The sequence below is a fragment of the Anabas testudineus genome, chromosome 23 (genome assembly GCF_900324465.2).
Source record: "Anabas testudineus chromosome 23, fAnaTes1.2, whole genome shotgun sequence".
In the NCBI taxonomy this organism is placed as follows: domain Eukaryota; kingdom Metazoa; phylum Chordata; class Actinopteri; order Anabantiformes; family Anabantidae; genus Anabas; species Anabas testudineus.
In genome coordinates this window covers 2,144,326-2,163,828 of record NC_046631.1, presented here as the reverse complement: position 1 = coordinate 2,163,828, position 19,503 = coordinate 2,144,326, and the positions used below count along the sequence as shown (strand labels likewise).

Below are 19,503 nucleotides of genomic sequence, written 5' to 3'. Positions count from 1 at the left end.
CTCCTGCGACTCACACATTTCTTTGATAATTCTGCTTTGATCGCCTAACCATTAAGCAAACAATACAAGTCTGTTTGGCGTCATATGGATGACAAACTCTCTACGTCTTCATCGGTAGAAAAACCCAAACAAACCGTGCGCATAAGCAGACGAAGCATTAGCAAAACTCAGCTGCAGCAACCTGTTTCCAAGCACCTTCTTCTGGAAACCTTTATCAGCTTGCCTAATTGCCGCGTGGAATCAGGATGTACACAGTGATGGCTTATCAGAGAAGACATGTCCCCCAGCAAATACAAAAAAAAAAAAAAAAAAAAAAACAGCTGAAAGTGTTGGGATTATCAAATGTATTTCTGCCAGAATGTTGGGCCTTTCATGTGGCAGAGATAATGATCATTTCCAAGGCGCTTCAGCTGACAAATCCACCACTGCCACCATTAAAGGCTTTCATTCTCCCCCGGAGCTGTGTGTGTGAGGCAACTGTATACTTTTACTTTGATTTAGACGCAGCTGTTTTAGCGTGGCGTGTCTGTTTACGGAGGTGTGTTCAGCTCAAGAGGAAAAAAAAACACAAAACTTCGATTTGTAAGGCAAATATTGGGTTGTTAACTGTGTGCCTGCTGTATATTACAGCTGCATTTTACACTGTACAAAGAATGACAGAGCCGTGCAAAGTGAATCATCTACTGACAGTGATCAAACACCAGGCCACCTGTTGCTGGGCTTTTTAACCTCTGTTTCAGTTGCTGCCCACAAATTGCTTCATCTATACTGTTTTAAGAAATGCAGGATAAATAGTTGAGATTAAAAATTATTAAAAAGGGATGAGTGACCTTTGAACCTGCAAATCAAAATCATTTTTAGTCAGACTAGTAACTGGACCCTTATAGCTCAGTATCTTCTTCTTCATCTTGTCACATGATACTGTGTTATGCTGTTATCTATTTTAGGATCAATCAAGTGGAAATCAATTGTACTCAAGTGCATCACTCCAACCTTTGTGCTATTTTTGTCTTGCTTCATTCCTGGGTCAGTCTATTTTCTAATGCAGAGTAAACTTTAGTGTGTACTCTATGCTGTAACTTCAATGGCATACTTCTTTATAAATGCTGCTTTTTATAACATGCTGTAAACCATTTCACTTCTTTATCTAGTCCCTTTGGGAAGTAACGTGTCTGCCATCTTGTGGATGAACATCTTCACTGCAATACTAGTCCAAATGACCAGCTATCGATAATGTATGCTTACATACAGTTTATTGGAGTAGTGCATATTCTGGGATATCAGGGACTAAAGCTAAAGTTTATTAAAAGTTAACCGTCAATATTTTTCTAATGAGGAAGATTAAGAAAGATCAAGCTCACAAACCACTTACTGTTTTTGTATTCATTTTACCTGAGTCACCTTTAATTATATTTTAGATACAGTTACACAAATGAATCAAGAACTTTTTCTCTCATAATGAAAATTATAACAAAGCATTTGAGAGTCAGCAACAGTTCGTTACTGTTAAACCAACATGCTGCGACAGCTTTTGATTACTTAAGATTGGATTTGAAAGCAACCATTTGCATCACATATCAAACTAACGTGGTGAGATTACATATGCTGACATATCTGTATCCATGCTTTTCCAAACAAAGACTGCATTTTTGTTAACATAGGCTCTCAGACACTCAGATAGGATTCTGCATTCATTCCTTATACAGTGCTTTAAGTGTTTTCATTTAGTCTAAATCACTCCTAGTCCTGGAGGTCAAACAGCAGGAGACCCTCAGAAGACCTCCAGGTCTGCCGAGTTGTAGACCACAGCTGCCTCCTCAGTGCCCACAGCCACTTCCTCCTGGGGCTCCTCTTCCTCCTCTGCGGCCTCCTCCAGCGACTCCAAGGCCTCGTTGGTATCACTGGCGAAAGTCTCCCTGGAGACGTCGTCGTGCTCCTGCAAGTTCAGTGTGCCAATGGCCTGCTTCATCTTCTTGGCCACCACATGGCGCCTCCTCTTCTGAGCAGCCTTCTTGCTTTTGAAATCCTTCTGTTGCTCCTCGAAGAATATCTTTCTGATCTGGGCCTTGCTGATGCTGGGTGTGTTCTTCAGCAGGTTGAGATACACCCCGCCTGGTGTTCGTCGCCGGCTTCCGTCCATGGTGTACACGCCGCCGCTTTCTTCCAGCGTGGCGGTCTCTCCAAGCAGTTCTATGGCTTTTTTCGTTCCAATAACTTTAACAACACGCTCAATAAGGTCTGTTTTAGGCTCCTGCAGCCTGTATGCTATCTCCTCTGCCACTTTATCCTCAGGATCATCCTCTGTGATCTCACACCGGCCTTTGATGTCCATTTCAGCTATAGGGCCCAGTCTCTCTTTAGCTGGTCTCTTCCTCTTTGCATCCACTCCAGCAATCTCCCCTGACCCCCGGCCCTTCATGTACTCCTCCAGCTGGTCATCCAGCATGCCAACCTCTCCCTCATCCTTCGTCTGCCTCTCCATCTCTCTCTCCTTCTCCATTATCTTCCGAGCCAAGACAAAGTTATAAGTCTCCACGTTTCTGCTGGACATGCTAACTTCACCTTCCATGCCAAATATGCCCAGCTCTGCGGTTATGGCATCCTGGCACTGCTCCTGGACCACGGAGCCCCAGATGTTGTTCACCTTGTGGCCTCTCGGTGCGCTGGAGGTCAGAGACGGGGTCGGTCCTGGCCGCCCGGTGCAAGCAGGTGGCTGGGGAGCGTTGGACACTTTCTGACGCTTCCTGCGCCACAGGGCCGCCTCCTCGTCCGACGAATCCGGGTCACTGTCGCTGGATTCCACCGTCCCACCGATGCTGCGGTAGGCTGTAGCAGGGGGCTGAACAGCAGCTCTGCTCTGGAAGGACTGGCTGCTGAAAGCTGGAGGGTCCTGGGATCGAGCTTGTGTGGCTGCTGCTCCTGCTGCAGATCCCATCTCAGTGTCCGAGCTGGACCCGGAGATCTCTCCATCTTCCAGATCACCCTCCATTAGATCTCCGCCATCCGCCATTTCTTTTCTGGAAGCTACAGCACAGATAATGGCTGTTGACTGATGTTTTAATGCATGAGCTGAAGTTAAGGTTAAGAACACTAACGTCGATTAGCTTGTCTTTGCTAACTGTACACCATTAGCAGCTAACGATACCACGAAACTTTATATTAAACCTGGCTAGAACAACTCTGCGTTAAAAGACACATACCGTCAAATTTCTGACACAGCAGATAATTCCCTGCTCTGTAGGAATTCGTATTTTAGTCTTGTTTGGCGTTTCCACTTACTACAAACTGCTGTGATGTGGTTGACAATGGACAAACTTGAGAAACCGTCTGAAGAAAATTCGCGCTAAGCTACAGCCACACTTCCGCTTTGCAGCTGTCAGACCATTTCAAAATAAACGTGACCAAGGGCTAAGACGGATAAAGCGCTGAAATGATCCTATTTCATTCGTACAATGACAATGTGTGAAACTAGACTTCAAGTATTGTAATATATTTAATTTAATATACATGACTATAACAACAGAGGTACATTTAATTAATTTCTATTATTTTCACAATTAAGGTGAGATGTTTTTCATTATGACAATATTAGTATAGAAGCCGTACATGCATTATATATGTGTATATCATCATGTTTGAACTTGTTGGAAAACTTTCCAACTTTTTAGATGCACAGTTTTGGAAATAGAATAAAATGGAGAAAGTGAGCATAGTAAATAATGATTGTAAAAGAGAAATACAGAATTAATAAATCAAATTAGTTTGTAATTTGACATTGTTTAGAATTTATTATGATTTTTGTAGGACTAGGGATTCTAAAACTTTTTTTTGTCATGTGATATGGGCTTTTAATTTGTTAACAGGTTCGCCTCTCTATTACCGGATGTTACGTTAGATTATTGGTCATTGAAAGTGGCACATGCGCAGTGTATAGATAAACAATATGGCGGCGTCGTTACAGCGGCTCACGTCTGCCGGGAGATATCTCCTTCAAAGACAATTACAAAAGACATATTCATTGAAAAGGGTAAGATTTATAGTCATTTTCTTATCATAACTCGTCATTGAAAGTTCATTGACAGCTATTATTGTGTACTGTATCGTAGGAAAACGTCTCGGCACGGTACGCCAGGCTGTGTTTGCTAACAGGTCATTTTAGCTAGCTACGCGCTGAGCGTGATCAAGACGAATTCTTAAAGCACTAGTAGATGTTGGACCTGTGTAATGCAGTAAAACTATCGAATATGAAGTTGCATTAATGGCTGACAGAGGACTGGTAACAGTTTATGCCAGGCTTCTAAATTTGATGTGTCATCATGACTTGTTAAATCCCGTCTGTCCTACACCTACAGCTCGCCGCTGGGCCACACAGACTTTTGGCTACTCAGGCTGCTCACCAGGTGGCCCTAAATGTTCCCGAAACCAAAGTGACCACTCTAGAGAACGGACTCCGGGTGGCTTCAGAGGATTCTGGACTAACCACTTGCACAGTAGGTTAAATGTTACTTATGCTAAGACCCTGTTCACCCCAAACATATCTATCATCACATAACAAAATGCAAATGTTAGTCAGTACATTAAGTCAAACATCCTCACAGTAGCACATCTGTATAGTATGTAATGCCTTACAGAATTTTACAGTGTTCTGTAGGTGTTTTAACAGCAGTTCAACAGAGTTCTGCTTTTTATATTTAATTATTTAATTCAACTTGCTGTTTTATTTCACTGTGAATACTGTATTAAGTACAAAGACAAGAATGAATAGCAGGCAGCCTCACATCAGTGTATAGTTTGGGTTGGGCTGCATGTTTCTGTATGAACCCAACTCAAGCCTGATGCATTTGAGTATGTGTGGTACTTTTCTAATATGGCCCTTGTGTTTGACCCTGTTTTTGTGCTTGGTGCATTCAAATTTAGTACTGGAATTATGCCTGCACCCATAAAGTTGACATACCTGACCAAACTTTACCCAAACATTCTTTCTAATTATCTGTCAGAGCCTGACCCAAACCCTTGGGTCCTGTCGACTTCAGTTCGGGTTATAATTGTGTTAATTATTGGCTTCTTTCAGGTAGGCCTGTGGATAGACGCTGGCAGTCGCTATGAGAATGAGAGAAACAATGGAACGGCACACTTTCTGGAGCATATGGCCTTTAAGGTGAGTTGCAGGTGCAGCATTACAGCAGTATTTTGAAAACTATACTATAACTAACTATAATTATAGCACAATGTAATGTTTGAAACTTAGAAAGTGATGTGATGTGATGTGTATGTGTTTGTGTGTCAGGGCACTAGGAAGCGGTCCCAGTTGGATCTGGAGCTGGAGATTGAGAACATGGGGGCACATCTGAATGCCTACACATCCCGAGAGCAAACCGTGTATTATGCCAAAGCCTTCTCCAAGGATCTACCACGAGGTATAGAACAGCAGAGTAGAGAAGCTAAACCTTAATGAGATTTGGAAATTGCCAAGATGTTGCTTTGTAGAAAACCCTGTAGCAAAAGTGAGAAAACGCAGACATTCTGTATATAAATATGGATAAATGTTAGAGAACCAAAATGTAAAATACCACTACGTGAATGTACTTTTTCTTTCTCCCAAGCTGTAGAGATCCTGGCTGACATCATCCAGAACAGTACTCTGGGAGAGGCAGAGATAGAGAGAGAGCGAGGGGTCATCCTCAGAGAGATGCAGGAAGTGGAGACTAATCTGCAGGAAGTGGTCTTTGACTACCTGCATGCGACAGCGTATCAGTCCACAGCTCTGGGCCGGACCATTCTGGGCCCCACAGAGAACATCAAGTAAGATGCTTTTATTCATGTTTAATGTTTGTCTCTATAATACTACATACAGCAGTGTATGTGATGTGTTAGATTTCCATCCTGCTGTAAATCAGTAGTGTGTTTACTTGTGATGCAGGACTATAAACAGAGGAGACCTGGTTGAGTACATCACCACTCACTACAAAGGCCCTAGAATAGTGCTGGCTGCTGCTGGAGGTAAGAGCTTTTCTCACATTAGTTTGAAATGAATAGTCTTGGACAAACTGAGATGACAGAAACTTTGGTCTATATGTGATTTTTAGGAATTTTTCAGTTTGTGGTGGTTGTGAACTTGAGGCCAGTCTGTGATCTGTGTTTGATCAGGAGTTGCACATGATGAGCTCATCAACTTGGCCAAATACCACTTTGGGAAACTTCCAGGTAGATACCAAGGTGAAGCGCCAGCTCTTCCTCCCTGCCACTTCACAGGAAGTGAGGTAAGCTGGTAAAAAGACTAAAGCCTCACTTTGTAATTGTGTTTTACTCATCATTTTTTTTGTCCTGTGAAGCTACTTTTTAGTAGAGAACTGTATTATGTGTTGAAGTAGCTACACTGTAATAATTATAGCAATGATATGTGTCCTGCTGTCGGTTCAGATCCGTGTGCGGGATGACAAGATGCCTCTGGCTCATATCGCCATCGCAGTGGAGGCAGTTGGATGGTCTCACCCTGACACCATCCCCCTCATGGTGGCAAACACGCTTATTGGAAATTGGGACCGCTCGTTCGGTGGAGGCGTGGTGAGCACAGGATTAATGCTTGCTCAAATTGGATTGTTGGGTTCTCTATATAATTCTTTTATACAGTTATATGTTGTAAGGTCTTAAACCTTACACTGTAATATGCCTTGAGATGACTTCTCTTGTGATTTGGCATTATACAAATAGGGTAGATTAGAATTCCCCTTACCCTGGTGTCAGTATATTTTCTTACTCTACTCACTCTTCTTAGCTTTGATACTGTACGCTCCTGTCCCAGTTTTTTCTCTATAGACTTTTAGCATTTTAGTTTTTTCCTAGTAGATTTATCAGGAAGATCTTTTCACCACAACATGAGCCCAACTGTGTGGCCTCATGTTTGCTAAAACAGAAAATTTTCTATATTTGAATTTTTTTTATAATTCAAAAGAAAAAACATGAATCTGTTTGGTAATAATGACGTACACTCCTGCTTCAATGTCCTAATGTCCCTGCTGAACTTTCTCCTTTGTGAACCCAGAACCTCTCCAGTAAACTGGCTCAGATGACGTGTCAGGGAAACCTGTGCCACAGCTTCCAGTCCTTTAACACCTGCTACACTGACACAGGCCTGTGGGGTCTGTACATGGTGTGTGAGCCCGGCACCATCAACGACATGATGCACTTCACTCAGATGGAATGGTGAGTACATATGTAGCGATTGAAACCACACCCCCGACAGCTCCACATTTGATCATGTAGGATAATGAATCATGTTTCTCCTCGTCAGGATGTCTTTGTGTACGAGTGTGACTGAGACTGACGTGGCCCGGGCAAAGAATCTGCTCAAGACCAACATGCTCCTCCATCTCGATGGTAATGCAGCATGATATCATTCAAAATGCACGATCAGAGAAACGGTGTCACATGGTTCTTGGTGTCAGCTTCTTTCATTGCATCCTCCAGGATCCACTCCTATCTGCGAGGACATCGGCAGACAGATGCTGTGCTACAGTCGCAGGATCCCTTTGCATGAGCTGGAGGCCAGAATCGATGTGGGTGAATCCAGATTTACTGACCCAAATGTTTTGAATTTCGTTTTTCTTTTATTTTTTATTTTTTGCACACAGGGATAATAGTGGATGAAAGAGAGATTATTATATCTAGCGGCACCTTGTGTCCCGCACAAAGCTAGGCTAAAACTGCCACTAGGCATCAGAGATGAAGACCACAGGGGCCTAATCTGGACTTCTGCTATTGCTTCTCAGACAGGAAAGCTCGGGTCTCATAAAATCACCAAATGCGCATCACACGAAAATATGCTGCATTAATAGTGTATTTTAATGTTTCCTTCACCTGACAGCTGTGCGAAATGAAATGATGATCTAACAACAAGGTTTTATTTTTGTGTCCCTCCATAGGCCATCAATGCAAAAACCATCAAGGACGTTTGCACCAAATACATCTACAACAAGGCTCCTGCCATCGCAGCAGTTGGTATGTTGTAGCATGATAGCTTGGTGGTTAACACCACCGACTTTGGTATGGTAGGCACCGGGTTCGATTCCTGGTGTTCCATTCAACATCAGCAGTTGTGTGTGTGTTGTAGCATGATGGCTCAGTGGTTAATACCAACGGCTTTGGTAGTGTTGGGCCCGGGTTCGATTCCCGGTGTTCCATTCAACATCAGCAGTTGGTATGTCATAGTTGGGGGGTTAACACCCCTGACTTTAGTATTGCAGGGCCCGGGTTCGATTCCCGGTGTTCCATTCAACATCAGTGGTTGTGTATGTTGTAGCATGCTAGCTCAGTGGTTAACACCACCGACTTTGGTATGGTAGGCACCGGGTTCGATTCCCGTTGTTGCAGTCATAGAGAAGAGAACAGGGAACTTACAACTAGAGACTGATGAGGTAGAACACAAATGCTACAGCAAGGGGGAGCCAGGATGCCAGGTCAGGGGGAGATTAGAACAATTAGAAAGTGGAGCTAATAATAGAAGGAGAGAGAAGACCAAATGATGATAGATACCTGGTAGCCAGTTTCCAATAATAAGTGAGTTAGTACCTTCTGAAAGTCTCCTCGATGTGCAAAACCAGTACTGAGCGTAGGTGGGTGGGTTTGAAGCTGCTAGGTCGATGGCTAAACTGATGATGAATGATACTGACACTTTGGTTTCATGGACGTTAAATACTGTTTGTTCTACACTCAGGTCCAATTGAACAGCTGCCAGACTACAACCAGATCCGCAGTGGAATGTTCTGGATGAGAACCTGAACACCTCAACGACGCCCTCAAACTGTACAGTTCACACATAATACCGAGCTTCAAGTCTTGTGTATTTTAGTATTTTTTATTATAAAATAAAGACCAACACAATAATGTTAAAACAACACAGATCCAATTGTCTCCAATTGAGGGTACTTGTCATTTTTTACTCTTAGCTGCCACCTGTTCCTGAGCAGCTTTCTTGGCTTTGACCATCTCCACCAGTTCCTGTCAGAGGAACAGGAAACAATGTTAGAACAGTATTCTCACATTTGATCAAAGTAGGCTGACCACAACACAGACATTTCTATACATTAGACAAATAATCTGCTTCTCATTATATAACACCACGCTCTCCCCCAGCACCTCACCTTGTACCTCTTCATACAGTCCTTTTTGCTTCGCCCGGGGACAGCAGCAGCAATCTTCTCCCAGCGCTCAGGCGTGCTCACTGGGTAGGTCTTCAGGGCTTGTTCCAGAAGTTTCTGTTCCTCTGTAGTCCAGGGAGCAGCGTTACCGTCACTGCCAGAGGCTGAGGAGAGAAGATGTAGCACAAGTCTATACTGTTACTAACTTACCAACTGATCAACAAAGACTAAGAGGTAAAGGATACCCCTACTGATCATGAGAACAAACCGCTGAAAGAATTCTTTTTCACTTAAGAGACAAAACTCACCGTCAAATCTCTCGGAGGGCACAGCGTTGTCTATTGAGGGCGCCACTGAAGTGTGCTCCTTCTTGAACTTCTCAAAGGCTTTTTTGTTGATCTCATCTTTCTGCAGTGGATCTGCCGAGACAACAGTGACAGCACTGGTCAACATTTTAGCTCATTAGCTGGTTTAACATTGACCCACTGCTGTCAATGTTAAACCAGCTAATGAGCTAAAATGTTGACCAGTGTGACAAATGGTCTCCCACAGTGGATTACAGTCATTATTATACCTATTTGTGTAGCACCCAATATTTATCACTGTCTAAGTCTGTGTAAATAGAAGCAATAAAAGAGTTTTTCAAAAGCTGTTACATCTGTTCTTGAAGTGGTTCTCTCCCTTAGTCTGTACAAGGATTAAACTTAAGACATTAATGATGAACATGTGGATAAGAACCTCCCAGTGGATAATTACTGCATGGATTGTTAATTTATTTAACCCTAACCGCTGGGTTCCACAGTAGAGTCTGAACTGGTCTCCCTGCAGTCCAGACGCTTCACCAACTGAAAGTGTTAGTGCATCTTAAAACACAAACTACAACAGTGGAGCCCAACATTTTTGGAACTGGGGTTGGAACTAAGCTGAAAGAGAAGTAAAGCAAAACCCTGTGCTCCTTCAGACTGATCTTCGTATGTAATCTCACCCAGACGTTGTAGGTTCTTGGCTTTGTTAATGACGTCTTTGGCCGTCCTCTTCATGCCGCTGTTGGAGTGCAAATTCATATAGTTGGCAATAACTTCCCATCTGGAATAGAAGAAAAGGAAAAAACATGTTGTACGTGTTGTAACAGCATAAATAACCTCCCCTGCAAAGCGGGGCGGACGTCTTTGCAAATAACAATTTTGCAGTATTGGCTTTTAATCACATCACATCTAGAAACCCACAATCTGGGTGTGACAGAAGGACCAGTATACACTCTCCTCTCTATAAAACCTAACTAACTCCAACTCTATACCTGGCGTTCGTTCCAGCAGGGAACAGGTTGACGGCTTTGATGAGCAGCTGGAGGTCTTCCTCGTTCCAGCCCTTTCCGCCCGCTCCCCCTCCACCGCTGGCCTGTTCGGCGCTGCGAGCCGCCTGCCTGGCCTGGACCTCGGCCTCCCTCTCTCTCTGCAGCTGGGCGTTCACCTCTTGCACCTGAGAAAAGAAGCCCCGTGACACATTTGTACGATCTGTGGTGACCGCAGTTTATTCGTCTGCATCACCTGGACCAAAACTAAACACTTTGTTTTTTTGTTTTTTTTACCTGGTTCTCCACAGCTGCCTTCCCATCTTCTTTTGAGCCAGAGGCAAGGACTTCATTTAGTGACTGCAGACTGGAGGGGGAAAAGGTTTGAAGATGAACTTAAAGTGAGCGACAGAAATGTAGAAATCATATTGGAAAGCTTAAATTTATCGAAGATCTTCAAATTGACTGCACCTCGTCAGCTCCAGCCGATCGCAGAGCTTCTCCACCTCCTCCATCATTTTCACACTGTCGGCTTCATTGTCAGCAAAGTAATTCCAGTTCTGAGAGTGAGGAGAGATGAGGAGATAGAAAACGTGACCTAAAGTATATCTAAGGTTTCAGATCTTCGCACGACTCTTCTTTGTTTCTTAGAAAAATTAACCTTGCAGGTGGTCCTGAGTTTCTGCCTCTCCTTCTTGATGGCCTTCTTCTGGATCTCCTTCTCCTTCTTCGCCTGCTGGGCCACCTGTTTGGCCTCCTCTTCCTCCTTCTCCTTCGCTAATCGAGCGGCCTCTAGCTCCGCCTGCCGGGCCTGTTAAACACACAGTGGTGACATTGATGTCTGCTGCTAAAGCCGTTTATCCCAAAGGGGACATTTTGTAATTCCCCAGTCTTACAGGACGTGTTGACAAATGGACATGATGGTTATTGAGCCGTTATCTATTACAGATAAAGTTCAGGTTACATTTAGAATCACCGTAAATGAGACTTACACGCTCCTTCTCCTCTTGTTCTCTCTTCTTGGCCTCAGCTTTGGCTTTCTTCTCAGATTCCTTCCTGGCTTTTTCTTCTTCTTTAAATTTCTTTATTCTAGGGTCACAACTGTAGGCAGTATCTGCAGAGAAGCGACAAACAATTAACAGGAGCCATTTTAACCACTGATTTCCTGGGACTGCTGCTGTGTGCACCATGGACACTTCATCCCCTACTGTAGGGATTGCCCCTGAGCGCCCTCTCAGTTGCTGACATGTGCGTTCATACATGGATACAAAGTAGTTGGAGGTATCTGGCCATCAAAAAACTAGCAGTAAAAAAAGGCTGTTCATGGACACCCCACTTCACCTCTGATGGATATCAGAAAATATTAAGTTAGAAAAACTTTAACACTACTTGTGCAAATACCAAGACTCGACCATGCCATTTCACATGTGAAACCTTCTAGCTCCACGAACCAGTGTATACTTTATTAAAGATTATTTAATATACAGTTGCAAGAAAAGGTATGTGAACCTTTGGGAATTTCGTGGTTTTCTGCAATCAATAAGGTAAAGAAACAACCCAGGATGACAGCCAAAGGTTTGAAGGCATCATTGGAACTGGCTAACATCTGTGTTCATGAGTCTACTGTAAGTAAAACATTGAACAAGCAGGTTGTCTATGACAGGACACCAGGAAGGAAGCTGCTAAACTACTACTAAAAAGAACTTTGGTGTGAACCAGTTATTAATTCCATGGGTTCACATACTTTTTCCACTTGCAATATGAGATTTGTATGGTTGTGTTAATATTTTAGGCTCTTGTTGTGTGCTGGGAGAAGTGTGCAGCCCTGTTATATTTTTGGCTTTTTAATTAAAATCTGTTTCATGAAATCGTGCAGCGTGTGTTGGCTCTGAAGGACTGTACCAACTAGTGTTCGTATTCTGTTCATCTCCTCTTTCTTCCTCTGAGCTCTAGAAGCTCGATTCTGCTTTTCGATCCACCTCCTTTCGTCTCGACTGCAGAAAAGAAAAGAAAAAAAAAAAAACCCACTCAAGTTAGAACATGCAACCTGAAATGTGGTTCCGTACTCTGGACGGCTGTGATACACAGTAACTTACCATTCAGCCTTTTCCTTTTCCTCTTCATCCAAGTATGAGAATTCTCTCCACGAGTCAAAGTTGTACCTGAAAAAGAGGAGACTCTTTTTTTATCATTTCAAATCAACATCCTTTGCTAGTAAGTGACCTAAAAAGTTCTACCACTTACCAAAAGGAGTAAAAATTATCCACTTCCTCAAAGGATGACTCCATGGTTCCGAGCTTCGGTACATGCTTTTTGGAAGACCATCTTGCATTTCTCTCAAAAACGGAGGCAAACACTTCAAAAAAGTTTTCCTTGCCTTCGCCCTTAGAAGGCACGGCGTTGTCGAAGGTTGGATCTACACTGTCAAAGGCTCTTCTCTTCACAGGGTCCGACAGGATTTCTATAGCTGAGGTTCAAACAGTGACAGAAGAAGAAAATAAAAAGTAGAGTGAGTCAAGGACCCTCGTGAAAAACCTTTAGTCTTGATAAGAATAAGAACTGCTATCATACCTTTAGTTATACAGGTAAAGTAGTCATTGTCTCCTTCTACAATCTGCTCCCCTGCAGCTTTCCTTTTGTCAGGGTGGTGCTTCAACACAATCGCTTTGTCTGTAGAGAAATCGAAGAGAATGAGGCCAAAATGAGTCATTGCCACCAAAGACAGAAACTGGTTCACAGCAGCAGAAGGAGGCCAAAACACACTTACGCGCAGCTTTTATCTGTTTCTGTGTGGCCTTGTACCTCAGGTGTGGGAGCCCGAGGACAGCATAGTGATCTTGATTCTGATACACAAGAGAAAAGAAAACCATGTTACATGTTTGTTCTATTTATTGAGTATGTGTATATGTGTGTGTGTGTGTGTGTGTGTATATATATATATATATATGAATGTGAAATCAATTTGGCTGTTTTCACCCCTCTGAACACTGGTCTTTAAGGACCCCTGCCCAGCTCATCTATATTTAAAGACTTGTGGTTCCTTCCTAATACACCTACATTAGAAAAGGTATAGATAAATTATACAAGACTACAGTCAGTCAAATGATGTGGGTATATTCCAAAAAACTTGTTAAATGCAGACTCAGACTCAAGCATCTTAAAGAGAGCAAGTTATTACTGTATTTAGCTACGCCAAGTCATACCCTGTGGGCAGCACTTGAGGGAGCAGAGGACCAATTTCAAGCTACAACAGGACACTGACAGAAAGCACAGAATGTCCAAGGTCTGCAATGCAATAACTGCTAATGGAGGATCCTTATTTCTAAGTTTGTCAGTGACTTCATTTCTTACACATTCGGCTCTACTTCTTTCTCGCTGGAGTTGCACTACTTAATTATGACTTTTTGGCCAGTTATCCTCTGAGCAGAGCGATTTCAAGTGTTGTGCTGCTGCTCGCCTAGTCCTCTAAGGTTGCATATTGCTGCTTTATCATAGTAGAGTAAAGTGACAGATGTGTGACGGTCCACCTCTACATCCTGTACACTATCCTGTGCACATCAGTCCTGGAAAGGTAGCAAAAACCTTTCTGCCTGACAAAATGACATGATTTTTTTTTTTTAGTACCTTCCAGTCTTTGGGGTCAAGTGTTCGGAGCATGGAACACTCCTCCAGCTGAAACTCTTCATCTTCAGACTCCTCTGAGGACTCCTCCTCTTCCTCCAGCTCCTGGAAAGACGCCGACACGTTCCTGTTCCTCCTCTTCACATAGGCCTCGAACCACCGACCCACGGGCTCCACCTGAACCTGCACAGAGCCTGAAGAGGGAGAACAAGGTTTTTTTTAAAAAGAAACACACCCACAGACCTGATCACCTCATGAAACAAAGGTTAAAGATCCAAGAGAGACAACTGTGAAATGAGGCCCATGAGTTGTCATGGGTTTACGTCATACCTTGTATTTGACTTTATTCATTTACTATTATTGTGACACAGCTATTGATTGAAATCTACACCTCTGGCTTTCAGAGGGTACAACAGGTGTTCAGACATTACGTTGCGTTAACGGCCATGTAACAAATGTCTGAGACGCAGATCTAAAAAGGCTGTGAACTGCCAACTCAGTGAAACAACTGTTAACATCAAGAACTGCCAGCTAGTTAGTGTTAAGCTAGTAACACTCGCTGAAAAAAAAAAATCACTGCAGCAAGTGCAACAATGAGTGGGCATCACCCAAGTGACATTATGCAACAGAGTAACAACTGGAAAAAGGGAAGAACAACAAAAATATTAACAATAAAATACTCTCCAGGGCTTTGAATTCGCTGATAACCTTAGCTTAGTCCTTGCGGTGTGCTTTTAGCTGCATGCTAACGAGTTTAGCAAGCCACCATGTAAAACACTGGTAGCTTAGCTAGCTACCTTCCTCTGGCCTCCTTTATGCTTACCGGCAGCCGCTGTAAAAACAACCGTTTCATCACCGTCCAGTGCTTCTAACAACATCTTCCAAATTACAGGCTACACGAACATCCAGGTTCACAATTTCTCACGGACAGGCTTTGTAAAGTGCTAAAGTTTGCGCCCCGCTCATTAACACACCACATGGGCCTCTCTTTCCCAGTGCCAATCCGTGAACGAGCTCGTCTGTCACGCCGCTAACCGCTCCGTGTTGACAGCGTGGTTCGTCACCGTTGTAGTTCCACAGTAGAGTTTTAACTAAAAGAAATGGACTTCGATGGCAAGCGACTAAATAAATTAAAGTATATTAATATTCGTGTCATATTTATTATGAAAATGTTTTATTATATGAAGTGTACATAACAAAAACGACAGTAAGTATATTTTTATGTTAGCGGTACTACCTCAATAGGATGCCGACGTACATTTCCGGTGACTGGCGTACATCGGCGGAAGCTGTGCGAACTCCAAAGCTGCTGTGTAATTGTACAGTTTAGCTGCAGCAGCTCGCTTTTCTCTGGGAGAAACAGTTTATTCAGCTTAAATATGCCGGATTATTTGGGGGACGACCAAAGGAAGATAAAGGAAGAGGAAAAGGGTGACGCGCCCATCAGAGGTAAATGTAAAAATAAAATCAAAGACTTGGAAAAAGACGCCTTTCTTTATCGTAACGTCGACATTAGCTACTTAGCTAATGCTAGCTCAGCTCGTTTACAAACGCTACGGTTTATCACAGGCGAAGATAATTGTTATTGTTAATTGTCGAAATGTGTAAGATGCCTGTGGTATAAAGTATGGTATATTTGTTTTAAGTTGTAATTACATTTGTGTAATAAACGGTAGTAGCAGATTGAATACATTGCTAGCGGCCCACTGGCGCTGTCAGATGCTAAATCACTGATGTTGTTTTCATGTTCATCAATACAGCTTTGGATGAAGGAGACATCGCGCTGCTGAAAACCTATGTAAGTAAGGCCGTGGAAAACTATGCATTAATTATGATGGTGAAGTAGTTACATATTACAGATTGTAAGTTTCACTAAATAACTGTTTACGTCTAGGGTCAAAGCACCTACTCCAGGCAGATCAAACAAGTGGAAGATGACATCCAGCAGCTGCTCAAAAAGATCAACGAGCTGACAGGTGGGTGATGAAAACACCTGGAATGACAACACCAAGAACTGCTAACTTCTGTTGTTAGGACTGGATGCTGCTTTGTGCTCCAAGTGTGTGCTGTGTTTCCTGCCTCTGATAGGTATTAAGGAGTCAGACACTGGTCTGGCCCCTCCAGCACTTTGGGATCTGGCTGCTGACAAACAGACTCTGCAGAGTGAACAGCCGCTGCAGGTAGCGAGGTAAGATAAACCAATGTCTAGTCAATTTTAATAATCATATTATTCTGGATTAAAGCTGACCTTTGTTGGGCAATGCCTACATAATACTATACTACATTTATCCAGTGCCAGTACCAGTACAGTAGATATAAGAAATGTAGTAAAATGACAATATTTGACTCTTGATTGAAGCATGGTTAAAAAACAAAGAAGCAGAAAATGGAAATATTTAACAATACTGATATTAAGGTTTGAAATTCTATTATCTATAAATATCTATTATATATAATGATATTGATCTTCATCTGAAATAAAGCTTTACACACATCAGTGTTTATATGACAGTTTTCCTAAAATTTGATTAGAATTGGATTTGATTTTGAGTCGTAATCCCTTTATCATGATCCATATCGTGTCACTAGAGTCTTGCTAACACACAGACCTCATTATGATGTAGTACAAAAGCCTGTTTGCAAGAATTTGAGCAGGTGATTGTTTTACCCTCGACAGATGCACAAAGATTATCAATGCAGACTCCGAGGACCCGAAATACATCATCAATGTCAAACAGTTTGCCAAGTTTGTGGTGGACCTGAGTGACCAGGTGGCTCCAACCGACATTGAGGAGGGCATGAGAGTTGGGTGAGGCGGACTTACCATTTTAATGGACCAAATAGCATCATCATCATCAGATTTATTAGATATGTGGTGAAACAATCTGCTGAATCTAACACCTTGTCTGTTTTTCCAGTGTTGACAGAAACAAGTATCAGATCCACATTCCTCTGCCTCCCAAGATTGACCCTACTGTCACCATGATGCAGGTAGGAATGCACTGGAGAGCCCTTTCAAAATAAAAGTATTTGTATTTTCATATATATATAAATTCATGAAACCGCACTGTGAAGCAGCAGCAGTTACTTTTCAGCTGTAACAGTTATCTTTTATCCACGTCATGTTGTAGGTGGAGGAGAAGCCTGATGTGACCTACAGTGATGTTGGTGGATGTAAGGAGCAGATCGAGAAGCTGAGAGAAGTGGTTGAGACCCCGCTGCTGCATGTGAGCATTCACAGACAATCTTGATGGATTGCGACTACGTGTCCTCCGCCCCCACTCATCCTTGTGTCTTTTCTTCTCTTCCTTAGCCCGAGAGGTTTGTCAACTTGGGCATTGAGCCTCCAAAAGGTGTGCTGCTGTTTGGGCCCCCTGGCACTGGAAAGACCCTGTGCGCCCGTGCCGTAGCCAACAGGACAGACGCCTGCTTCATCCGAGTCATCGGCTCCGAGCTGGTTCAGAAATATGTGGGAGAGGTGAGAGCACCGAAGACATCAAAAGAATGCGGCAGCTGGAATAGAGAATAGTGATAAATAAAAGTTTCCTTTCTGTGTTTGCAGGGAGCCAGGATGGTGCGGGAGCTGTTTGAGATGGCCCGGACTAAGAAAGCCTGTCTGATCTTCTTTGATGAAATTGACGCCATCGGAGGTAAAACCTGCCCTAACATCCCTCCCCCCCGTTTATGACGCTCGGCCCACAAGAGAGGTTTTAAGATCCAGTCTTTGACATTAACACTGAACATTGTGTGTCTGAACCTGTCAGGGGCTCGATTTGACGACGGTGCCGGAGGAGACAATGAGGTCCAGAGGACCATGCTGGAGCTTATCAACCAGCTGGATGGCTTCGACCCTCGTGGCAACATCAAAGTTCTGATGGCCACCAACAGACCAGACACACTGGACCCGGCCCTGATGAGACCCGGGCGTCTGGACAGGAAGATCGAGTTCAGCCTGCCTGACCTGGAGGTGACTTAAGTGTTAATCAGCTGTACAGACATCATTAGTCATGAAAAAACTGGATCATATCTGCTCACCCGGATTTTATGTGTATTGTGTATTTTTCCAATACACTTGTCTTTAAACCTCTGATCTCACGCCTTCTTTTTCTTTCAGGGTCGCACACACATCTTCAAGATCCACGCCCGCTCCATGAGCGTGGAGAGAGACATTCGCTTTGAGCTGCTGGCTCGTCTCTGCCCCAACAGCACCGGTAAGACCGCCTCAGTAGCATTCAGTCTCTGTTCTGTCATCTGGCTTCTAAAGACATCATCCTTCTCCTTGTCTACGGGGCCTGTCAGACTCTCACAGCTTTCCATTAATCTGACAGCACCTGAAGTGATGGCTTTGTGTCTGAATGAGCACCGAGGTCACTTTTCTGTAAAAGATCAGTTGGTCATGCTGTGACATTAGACACCATACTTCCTGTCTAAAAGAGAAACCAAATCAGGACTCATCAATTGAACAAGTGAAGTCAGTATGTCAGGTAAAAAATTGACCATTTTAAATCAACAATTTAGCAAAAAAAAAGCAAATTTTTAAAGTCAACACTAGAGGGAACTCACGTCATTCTTGGAAAAAGATGCAGAGAGAAACGGCAGCATCCAGAGCAGCAGATCCTGACAAGAGGATGACGAGCTTGTTTCAATTCGTTTGTGAACCAGATTATGTGATATTAATTTACTGCACTGAAAACAGAGAGCAGCTCAGAGCATCAGTCTTTGATAAATGTTTTTAGTTAAACACACAGGATATACCTATACATTGACAGATGATGTATAGGTACTGCTGATTTCTCTGTCACCATGGTGGGTTTGTCTGAATGAAGCCATGAGAAACATTAATGTGACAGTGACCGATGTGAATGACAGAAAGTCGTCGCGGTAACAGACTGTTGAAGGCAGTGACGTTCGAAAGAAGCTCCCGTGTACTCACCTACGTTCTTCCCTGCTTCCTGTTCTTAAGCGATCATTCTACAGTCACAAACAATAATTAGTGTTTAACCCTTGTGATTTTTCTTACTTTCTTTAGTTTAAGTTTAAAAAATTTTTACTGTCCTGTGGCCACATAATTCTCAACCTATATACTGATAACGAATGACTGAACTTTCCATTAGTCCTGAAAAAGGGGAAAAAAACAAACAAAACAGAAAATGTGATGTTTCTCTTCAGGTGCCGAGATCCGCAGCGTGTGCACAGAGGCAGGCATGTTCGCCATCAGAGCCCGCAGGAAGGTCGCCACAGAGAAGGACTTCCTAGAGGCTGTTAACAAGGTCATCAAGTCGTATGCCAAGTTCAGTGCCACCCCGAGATACATGACCTATAACTGAGAGTGTGTTTGTGTATGCGTGTGTGAATGTTTCCACTTTTTTTTTTTCCCTGTCAAAGAGGCAGAAAACTGAGCAACAAAAGTCTTTGTGTTCTCTTTGTTTGCTTAAAATAAAATTTATTCCAGAT

General features: G+C 43.0%; 4 protein-coding genes across 5 annotated transcripts; 2 read left to right on the top strand and 2 right to left on the bottom strand.

Moving 5' to 3' along the window:
- Positions 1-1,377: 1,377 nt before the first annotated feature.
- On the bottom strand, positions 1,378-3,607 carry phax (phosphorylated adaptor for RNA export). 2 transcript variants are annotated; one of them, XM_026363724.1, is made up of 2 exons: positions 3,280-3,607; positions 1,378-3,024 (listed from the first exon to the last, which is right to left on the bottom strand). In XM_026363724.1, exon 2 carries the CDS (start codon positions 3,008-3,010, stop codon positions 1,772-1,774), a length of 1,239 nt encoding a protein of 412 aa, XP_026219509.1. In that variant the 5' UTR covers positions 3,011-3,024; positions 3,280-3,607; the 3' UTR covers positions 1,378-1,771. The 2 variants fall into 2 exon arrangements, with proteins under 2 accessions (XP_026219509.1, XP_026219508.1); XM_026363723.1 differs by having other exon boundaries at positions 3,201-3,605.
- A 291-nt stretch (positions 3,608-3,898) lies between these two features.
- Positions 3,899-8,939, top strand: pmpcb (peptidase, mitochondrial processing subunit beta). The gene is made up of 13 exons (XM_026363721.1): positions 3,899-4,027; positions 4,353-4,490; positions 5,072-5,158; positions 5,288-5,417; positions 5,604-5,802; positions 5,921-6,000; positions 6,148-6,260; positions 6,421-6,564; positions 7,043-7,203; positions 7,292-7,377; positions 7,468-7,556; positions 7,923-7,998; positions 8,714-8,939. The coding sequence occupies exons 1-13, from the start codon at positions 3,944-3,946 to the stop codon at positions 8,776-8,778; spliced, it is 1,452 nt and encodes a 483-aa protein (XP_026219506.1). The 5' UTR covers positions 3,899-3,943; the 3' UTR covers positions 8,779-8,939.
- dnajc2 (DnaJ (Hsp40) homolog, subfamily C, member 2) lies at positions 8,929-15,069 on the bottom strand. The gene is made up of 16 exons (XM_026363720.1): positions 14,873-15,069; positions 14,053-14,243; positions 13,196-13,271; positions 13,000-13,098; positions 12,673-12,895; positions 12,525-12,590; positions 12,331-12,422; positions 11,421-11,542; positions 11,090-11,239; positions 10,900-10,988; positions 10,726-10,795; positions 10,435-10,616; positions 10,123-10,223; positions 9,446-9,556; positions 9,141-9,301; positions 8,929-8,997 (listed from the first exon to the last, which is right to left on the bottom strand). The coding sequence occupies exons 1-16, from the start codon at positions 14,925-14,927 to the stop codon at positions 8,929-8,931; spliced, it is 1,857 nt and encodes a 618-aa protein (XP_026219505.1). The 5' UTR covers positions 14,928-15,069.
- A 257-nt stretch (positions 15,070-15,326) lies between these two features.
- Positions 15,327-19,502, top strand: psmc2 (proteasome 26S subunit, ATPase 2). The gene is made up of 12 exons (XM_026363722.1): positions 15,327-15,498; positions 15,810-15,847; positions 15,944-16,025; positions 16,138-16,237; positions 16,727-16,858; positions 16,968-17,040; positions 17,181-17,276; positions 17,363-17,527; positions 17,612-17,699; positions 17,814-18,016; positions 18,164-18,260; positions 19,219-19,502. The coding sequence occupies exons 1-12, from the start codon at positions 15,429-15,431 to the stop codon at positions 19,374-19,376; spliced, it is 1,302 nt and encodes a 433-aa protein (XP_026219507.1). The 5' UTR covers positions 15,327-15,428; the 3' UTR covers positions 19,377-19,502.
- Position 19,503: the final 1 nt, after the last annotated feature.

Excerpts from the sequence above, each read along its gene's own strand:
- phax (XM_026363724.1), bottom strand. The coding sequence starts at position 3,010 with ATGGCGGATGGCGGAGATCTAATGGAGGGTGATCTGGAAGATGGAGAG.
- pmpcb (XM_026363721.1), top strand. The coding sequence starts at position 3,944 with ATGGCGGCGTCGTTACAGCGGCTCACGTCTGCCGGGAGATATCTCCTT. Across the intron at positions 4,028-4,352 it reads AGACATATTCATTGAAAAGG|CTCGCCGCTGGGCCACACAG; the intron begins GTAAGATTTATA and ends CTACACCTACAG. Across the intron at positions 6,261-6,420 it reads GCCACTTCACAGGAAGTGAG|ATCCGTGTGCGGGATGACAA; the intron begins GTAAGCTGGTAA and ends CTGTCGGTTCAG.
- dnajc2 (XM_026363720.1), bottom strand. The coding sequence starts at position 14,927 with ATGTTGTTAGAAGCACTGGACGGTGATGAAACGGTTGTTTTTACAGCG. Across the intron at positions 11,543-12,330 it reads CAGAATACGAACACTAGTTG|ATACTGCCTACAGTTGTGAC; the intron begins GTACAGTCCTTC and ends GCTTCTCTGCAG. Across the intron at positions 9,557-10,122 it reads CAAGAACCTACAACGTCTGG|ATCCACTGCAGAAAGATGAG; the intron begins GTGAGATTACAT and ends TTGTCTCGGCAG.
- psmc2 (XM_026363722.1), top strand. The coding sequence starts at position 15,429 with ATGCCGGATTATTTGGGGGACGACCAAAGGAAGATAAAGGAAGAGGAA. Across the intron at positions 15,848-15,943 it reads TCGCGCTGCTGAAAACCTAT|GGTCAAAGCACCTACTCCAG; the intron begins GTAAGTAAGGCC and ends GTTTACGTCTAG. Across the intron at positions 17,700-17,813 it reads TGAAATTGACGCCATCGGAG|GGGCTCGATTTGACGACGGT; the intron begins GTAAAACCTGCC and ends TGAACCTGTCAG.